The sequence below is a fragment of the Clarias gariepinus genome, chromosome 15 (genome assembly GCF_024256425.1).
Source record: "Clarias gariepinus isolate MV-2021 ecotype Netherlands chromosome 15, CGAR_prim_01v2, whole genome shotgun sequence".
In the NCBI taxonomy this organism is placed as follows: domain Eukaryota; kingdom Metazoa; phylum Chordata; class Actinopteri; order Siluriformes; family Clariidae; genus Clarias; species Clarias gariepinus.
In genome coordinates, this window is record NC_071114.1 from 14,760,134 (window position 1) to 14,768,499 (window position 8,366).

General features: G+C 40.7%; 1 protein-coding gene across 1 annotated transcript; it reads right to left on the minus strand.

Moving 5' to 3' along the window:
• Positions 1-422: 422 nt before the first annotated feature.
• On the minus strand, positions 423-7,966 carry hapln4 (hyaluronan and proteoglycan link protein 4). Its single transcript, XM_053513458.1, has 5 exons — positions 7,857-7,966; positions 6,385-6,502; positions 5,001-5,363; positions 3,486-3,788; positions 423-1,515 (listed from the first exon to the last, which is right to left on the minus strand). Exons 1-5 carry the CDS (start codon positions 7,863-7,865, stop codon positions 1,160-1,162), a joined length of 1,149 nt encoding a protein of 382 aa, XP_053369433.1. The 5' UTR covers positions 7,866-7,966; the 3' UTR covers positions 423-1,159.
• Between the last annotated feature and the right edge of the window lie 400 nt (positions 7,967-8,366).

Sequence of the window (8,366 nt, forward strand, 5' to 3'; positions counted from 1 at the left end):
ATGCCGAAAGTTTGAACTATAATGTTGTGGTTTAATTTGTCTCAAATGTAATGATTTTCATAACAGCTATTAGTGCCTATTTATAGGGTAGGAGTAGTTCAGTGGTTAAGATGTTGGAGCACTGGACCACGCAGGACCACAGAGCAGCAACTATTGGACCCAAAGCCCAACTCAGATGTATAATAAGATAACTGTAAACTTAGCAAATTCATTTAATTGTTTTCTTGTTCCAACGAATATTTCTCATCTTTCATCCAGGTGGCTAGACCGTCAACCCTGAGTCACCAGGAAATGCGGCCAGAAAAACGGAGCCAAATAGATGAAACAGGTTGGTGGAGCTACAGTAGAACCAGCCATTGTAACTGATATTGTTTGAGACAGTTTGAAACAAAGAGCAAAGATGCACATGAACAGGGAAAATATCTTTAATCTAAAGTGCATTACTAAAGGTAATATTGTGCCACATCACAGTTTGATGAATAGTGCAATTTTTGACCACTAATGAGGTAGTAAAGCAGCGGCAACATGAAACTCACTCGCTGGCATTTTTAACTACCAAAAACATGCTTACTGAGTTATTGCTATTGAGGCATTACAATCATCTAAATGATGCTTTTAAAAGGTAATTGTTTCCACAGTTGGCTGTTGTGTGCTTAGTAGATGGCATGTTTATTTCTGCTACTGAGTGCAACAGCAAAAAAGTAGTGGCACACTATGAGCATGCCATGCCAAGCAGAGCTCTTCACTTTCCTCACTGCCATCATCGCTATGCCAGGATATTGTCTGCCTAATGGCCCACATTGGGATGTGAGCTAAATTAGCTCTCCGACCGACTCCCATTCTAATTAGAACAGTCTTTGTGCTTCCTCCAAATCGTTTCTCTTCTTGACAAAATAAACAACAGAAAAGAAATCCTCATTAGCTGTCCATGCTACATATGAAGCACACTAAAGAAAGAAGCTAATGAGCGTATCTGACATGTCGTAAAGGACATGACTGTAATTTTCTTTTCAGATAAGACTGACATCTCATTTCAGGCAAGCGAAGGAAATAATGTTTGCTTAAAGACATCCTTCAGCTAGCATAACTACTAATAAAGCATTATTTGTAAGTCAATTTGGCAAAGCTAAAGAAGCTGTGCTAGGACTGCAATGCGACCTCAAATGCTTCTGGTGTTTGCTGTGGTGTTGGGAACTGGAGCCTGTGTGGCCTGGGCTTTGGTGCTGCCTGATTCCTTGCGGAAACAATAGACCCCGAAGAGGCGTAACTTTTTATCAGGGAAGCCAAGGGTTCGGACGCCGGGATCAGTGCCACCGCAGCGGGCACGAGGGTTGACGATGGGGTAGCGCACGCTGCTGTCATCCAGCCAGCCTGCATCACAGCGGTCCAGGAGCTGGAACTTCCAGGCTGCGTAGAGCTGACCCACCTTAGCCACTGCTGCACCGTCACGCTGACACGCCTTCAGTGCCTCAGCATAATTCACTTTCTTGAAGCGCTTGAGGAAGTACACCTGGCCTAAAATCGACCCACAGGAAAGAAGACATCAAGTGTGAGGAGATTCTCTATCTTTTTCAATTGTAGAAAAAAAAAATGTGCTTGGAATTTTTAAACATAGAGCAGTACAAGAACTCATGCTACAGTATGTGAGTCCAAAGCTCTTTAGTGAAATGACTATCAAATGTTGCTGAATTTCAAAAAATGGGATAATTGTTATGGACACAGTTTGTACCACGAGGGGGAAATGCAGTCTTGGTTCAATATTTATTTTTCATTTTAGTGGATGCAATTTGCTCCAGAGGCATTAGGATTATGACTACAGTTTTCTCATGGATATAAGCAATCACTCATTTATCCACAAGAACATCCGTGTGCACAGCCATCTACGTATATTAACTGCCTAACTGGCTTGTCTTACTATGGGGTTAATAGTGAGTAATATTACACCTTCTGACACCTTTATATTGGAACCATTATAAACATTTTTCTCAGTTGGAGCTGTAGCTCGGAGCCTTGGCCATCTATTAACTTGTTGCCAGTTCACCAGCTTTCCTTCCTTGGATCACTTTTGGTAGGTCCTGATGACTGCAGCATGGAAATATGCTACAAGAGCTGCGGTTTTGGAGTTGCTCTGACCCAGTTGTTTAGCCATTATATATCTTTTTCTATTTTTTACTTTACCTGGAGGTTGATGTGTTGCAAGAAGAAAAAAAATTGTGACGTCTAGGGGACTGGGACAAAACAACTGGTCTGCAGTGGTCAGGACCTACCAAAAGTGGTGCAAGGAAGGAAAACTGGTAAAGTGTAAACAGTTGGCTAAGGCTTATTGATGAAGAGTGAAGTCTGGCCCATGTAGTCCGATCCAATAGAAGCACTTCTGTAGATCAAATTGATGAAACGGTTAATGCTGGTTTTGAAAAGAAAGGTGTAAGAACACAGTGCGTCTCTGTTATGGTTATTTCCTCCCAACGTCCAAAGCCATACAGATTAGGCCATTTTGCCAGTAGTGTGTGTGTGTGTGGGGGGGGGGGGAGGGTATGTGTGTGCTTGTGTGTGGATGTATTGCCACCCTGCCCAAAGTCCCCTGGGACAAGCTCCAGGCCCCCTATGACTGCCTGTACAGGATAATGAGATGAGAGAGTTTTTAAGCTAAAACATTGGAATGAGGTACACATACTGTAGGAGCTTACTCAGTGGGGTAGTTAATTAATTTATGATTGTCTGCCCCAAATAATCCTCAGCAGCTTAGCTCTATGTTTGATTATAAGAATCTGGAAAATGAGCGAATGAAAGACGTGGCGTTTTCCTTCCCCAATCATCAGCGCAGTTTTTTTATTAATTTGCTGCTTTCTGTCTTTTTAGAGGGATATTCTCTAAATCTGTGCATATTTCCCTAAAGCCCTGCCGCTAAAGTTTTACCAGCTGGTTATTGTTGGAGTATGAGACACAATCGGCACAGCTGTGAGCATTTATGAGCTAAACTGTTTTTGTAAAATCGAATTTGACAGTGTAATGAAAGGCCTGTTAACTCCCAGGATTGTGAGTGGACCTAAAAAGGCGTAAAAGCATGATGTAGCCATTCTGTGTTACAGCATTTGTTTTCATGTGGCTCGAGTGCTAAAATGAAGTTTCCACATGTACACACAATTCATCCAAAAGGTGAATCCAGGTTGGTGCTTTTCATTGTTTACACTAATGATTTGACTCTGTACCTCAGGCCACCATAATAAATCATATTTCCATCCCAAATTTGATTTGGAGCAAAATGTTGTTGTAAATTCATTATACTGTCAAAGCCACCTTTGAGGTATGGTGTACCTTCAGGCAATTTATTCAGCACCTGCCTGCAACCTGGACCTCAAAGAGAACAAAGCATATACAGAAGGGGCTTATGGCCAGAAAACAATGTGTGTATTCTTGCCTGAGGCTTCACGCAATCACAGTGGGAAAAAGTGAGAGTCTTTAGCCTGTGGCATATCCACACTCACCATTGAGTTTGGAGGTGAAGCAGAAGGCATCGTAGCGTTCATCCTCTTTGTGGCGGTAGCCGTAGTTGCGAACGCCAGCAGGAGTGTCTTTACGGCCGCATTGATCTCGAGGATGAGAGATGGGATATTGCACTGAGCCATCGTCCAACCAGCCTGCATTGCACCAGTCTAAACCTTCCCGCCAGGCCTTGTGCAGCTGGGCATGAGAGGCCAAGATGGCGTCCTGCTGCTTGCATGCATCTTCAGCTTCATGATAGTTTAGCTTGTAGCGGCCGAGTCGAGGGTAATAAGGAAAGACAACGCCTGTGAAGTTGACAGAAATGTGATTCCACACATAGATTATACTATGCACTATATATATATACAGTATATTAGGAACAACTGTGCACCTAAAGATTCTTACTAATATCCAGTCAACCAATCGTGCGGCAGCGAGGAAAAGCATCAAATCCAGCAGGTAGAGTTCAAGAGCTGGAGTTGATGTTCATGCATCATGCATGATAATGGAGACAGTTTGATTGTAGTAAGTTTGAGGCATGGTTGTATTGATTTGAGTAGTTCAGGAACTGATGATCTCCTGAGATTTTCATACATACCAATCACTGGAGTTTACACAGACTAGAATAAAAGTAATAATAATTCAAATAAAAAAACACCCAGTGAGTGGCAGTTCTGCAAAAAAAAAATGGCTTGATAATGATCAAGGTCAGGGTGAGAAAAGCCAGACTGGTTTGAACTGACTGCAAGGCTACCATAACCCAAATAACCACTGTACAACCATGGTAAGCAGAAAGGCATCTCAAAATAAACACATCAAGCCTTGAGGCAGATGGTCCGGTCAGGTTCCTCACCTGTTAGAGAAATAACAGGAATTTTAAAAGATTGCTTGACTGGATATGTGCATGCATGTTCAGGTGTACAGGTGCTCTTAATAAAATTGGATGGTGACTGTATCATACTATGTGATCATTTCATCCAATTAGATGAGTTGACCTATTCTATAGGACATATGTAAATTTTTGTATTAATATTTATAATAAATAAATATTTGACATTTAACACTTTGATTGGCATCTGTTTGAGGGAATGTATGCATATTTGGACAGCAGGCAGTATGATTCTAGCTGGGAAGATTTCACAGTCAGCAGGCAGTTATTTTACAGTAAGCTATTATACTTTATACTACAGTACGGCTGAATTCTCCTTTTGGATTGGCAGCAGCTTCAAGAAAAAACACATTTACAATATACTGATATTTAAAAAGTATGTTATTGTTAATATGAGTTTTCTGTGCTGAGTCTCCAGTGTCAGCACTTTTACTGTTAGAGGTAAAGTTATTAGTTTTCTGATATACAGTAGAAAAATCTTTAGGATTGTCAGTTGAGACAATGTTTAAACAATCAAAACAATTCTAAAAACAAGCCAAGTAAATTCTTCTAACCAGCGATCTTTTGATGCTAAAGTTACCATGACAACCAGAACTGATGCATATCAACAACCAGCCATGACCCAAACCTTCAAGGTCCAGATTGACAAATCCTGTGTCATCTTCCATGTCATTGGTGACCTCACACTCGTAGCGGCCGTAATCCTGCAGCGTGATGTTGTGGATGATGATGGAGGCGTCACCCGGTCCTGCCTGCTCCAGTTCCACACGTCCGCGGTAGAGCCCGAATGTCCGCTGCTGACGGCCCAGTGCCACGAACACATCCACGAACTGAAACTCATCCGTCACCTTGGTCCATTTGACACGGATGCGGTCCGGATCCACACTCTCTGGCTCATGGTGATAGCGGCAAGGCAGAGTAATGGTGCCACCTCGATGCGTGACCACTTTACCCGGAGCTGTCTGAACGATCACTGCTCCGGTATCGTCCTCTAAGGCAGAGCAGAGTCAAGACCAGTTACTGCCAGTCAGTTCTAAAACAATCCACATCGTGACCTGTTAATCTTGAATAACACTGAGAATATGTACTTTATTTAGTATTCTCTGAATTATTACCAAGATCAGTAACGTTTTCATCTTGTGTTGGACCAGTTTGGACCAGGTTCATAAATTACTGGCTAATGAAGTATATTTCAGTCCGTTCTGTCCTGTTGAGGTTTAGCACTCGTAAACACAAGATTGGTGGCTACTTTTATTTAAGCAGGCCTGTGTGCTTCACTGTCTCCTTCACTGAATGCTCTATGGCTTGTTTTCTTTTGGAAGATTTTTTTCGAGCCGTCTGAGTTGCCTGGGAGCTGGATTCAATACAGACACGCTCCAGGCCTCTCCATCCCTCAGCCTGAATGGTCTGGGCATCTCAACAAAGCGTCGGTTTAACGCCATCTCAGCTTTTCAGTCGCGATCAGCGAAAGTAAAACCAGCACTGACATCTGCTCATTAAAAATCTCCACTGAATGCTTGTCTGAAATGTTGTCACCAACTTACATTTACCGAATGAAAGCCAACTGGTAAACTGATCCTTGCATTAATTCGGTTTCTGACATCTAAAGAGTCACAGATGTGTCTGGGAGAAAAGGGACATAAATGAGAAGCAGTGTCATGGCAACCAATGACTCAATTCGGAGTAATTTGCAGCTGCCAAATGAGTCTGACACTCTGATGGGATCTTCAGAGCTATTTCACTGCATATGACAGCATGAAAAATCAGGACATCTTAAGACAGCACAAAGCAACTTGCTATAAAGAGGTGGGATCGAAAGGTTATTTTCCAGCAAGAAAACACACATATACACATGTCTAGAGTCTTTAAGCTTACAGGCAGTAACGAAAACTAAACTAGGACTAATGCATTATGCCATAACATTATTGATTTTTGTTTCTCTTCCTTTTAGTTATGTGGACTAAGTGAAATCTCACTGTGTGTATGGCGAAAAACAAAGAGACGTGTCTTACCCAGCACATGCACTACTTTCCTTCTGCCCTTGTCTGAGTCAGCTGAGTACGCAGTCACGGCAGGGGAGAGCAGCATGCTGCAGCTTAGCAATGCCAAGCACCATAATTTCACTGCGGGCTTTAGACAAAACACACACACACTCGATTGGCACCTTTTTTTTTTTTTTTACCATGCACAACAATAAACACTCACTGTGAGATTAAGGAGGTTTTTAATAGTAATCCTTTGTGATTTTATGATTTATGATTGTTTTTTAGATAGATAGATAATTCAACTTTAAAATAAAAAAGAGCAGCTGTCATCCTATTTGAAGTTTTGTTTCATTAAAAGCTTTGTGCACCCTGCATTTATTGCTGATGTGCACTGCAGTTGTGCCCTGGATTCTTCGAGACAGACACAAACACACACACACACACACACACACACACACACACACACACACACACACACACACATAGAACAACACTGTCTGAAAATAGGTGATGAACCAAAAACTGAAATAAATTCCACAAGCCCAGTCCAGTGCAGATATACTTTTCAAACATAAGCCTAGTATTGCAAACATTATAAACTATTATTATTAATCTAAACTTTAATTTATAAAGACTCATTATTTACATGTATACAACAAATATTATTATTATTAGTAGTAGTATTATTATTAGTATTATTATTATTATTACTAATAATAATAATAATAATAATAATAATAATAATAATATTAATATTAATAATAATAATAATAATAATAATAATAATAATAATAATAATAATAATAATATTTGTTATTAATTGAGGTGAAGGAGCATTTTTTTTCCGGAACATTCCACCACCAGAGCACTTTAGGTCACGTTTGACATTGATTGAAGGCCAACTTGGTTGAAGTAGGTTTGGATCCTTGCAACCAGTCAAACCAGGTAATAATAAGAATAAGAACACAATCGTGATTGAACTAGTTTATTATTTCTATTACTGTAAAAATATAAAGAAATCACTGACTGCCTGGCTCTACCTCACGGACCCTTGGGGGCTCCTGGACCCCACAGGAGGGCAAAGCTCATCACTGGGGTGGATTTACTTTTCTACTCCAAACTACAAGAAAAGGGAATGTTCTGAATCTTTAAAAGTTCTATAATTATATAAGACTATCTTGAGAAAAGCCTAACTTTTTATTTATTTATTTATTTATTTATTTGTTACCATTATTCCGTGCATACTGTACGTCATGTTTCCCAGGACATTAATCTAAACCATATTTCATACTAAAATACCCCCCCCCCCCAGATTGTTTTTTAGAAATGTCTGCAGAGACCTCCAGTACAGTATGCAGTGATGCTGCAGTAACACAGGTCTAAATCACAGCTATACCTTGAGTCTAAACACTCCCTGACTACTGCCGCAGTGTCAAGGTTACTGTATAAAATCTATATCATTACACATCTCCAGCGTGCAATGGCATTATCACACTCACCGCTGTCATGAATGCTCAGATGGCTCAGCGCAGCTGTGTGTGTTCCTCAAGTGCAGGCAGGATTTAATGCGCTGTGCTGCAGTTCGGCGGTGAAACACACTGACTCTGCTCTCCTTTCTCCTCTCATCCCCCTCTTCCCTCAACCTCCTCTCCTCTTATCCTCCTCCTCATTGCTGCATTTCTTCTTCACTCTAAGCCTTCTCTTGAATGACACTTTTTATTTAACCCTCAGTTAGTATCACAAGAAGTACAAGATTCTTGTATTTCATTTCCAAACTCCCTGAAGATATTTGTAACGTATGTACAATATTCTCAATATCAACAGGTATTGTTTACGAAATATGACTAGCTGTTATTGTTACACTAAAAGCTAACAATTTAGACTAGTTTAGGGTTTCCAAAACTACAGTATGGGTCAAGACCCCATTTGTGGCCGCTAATGAGCAATCTTAGCCATTCTGCAGTTGAACTTGGCATGCCATCAATTTAATTTAGCTTTCAAACCTTCTG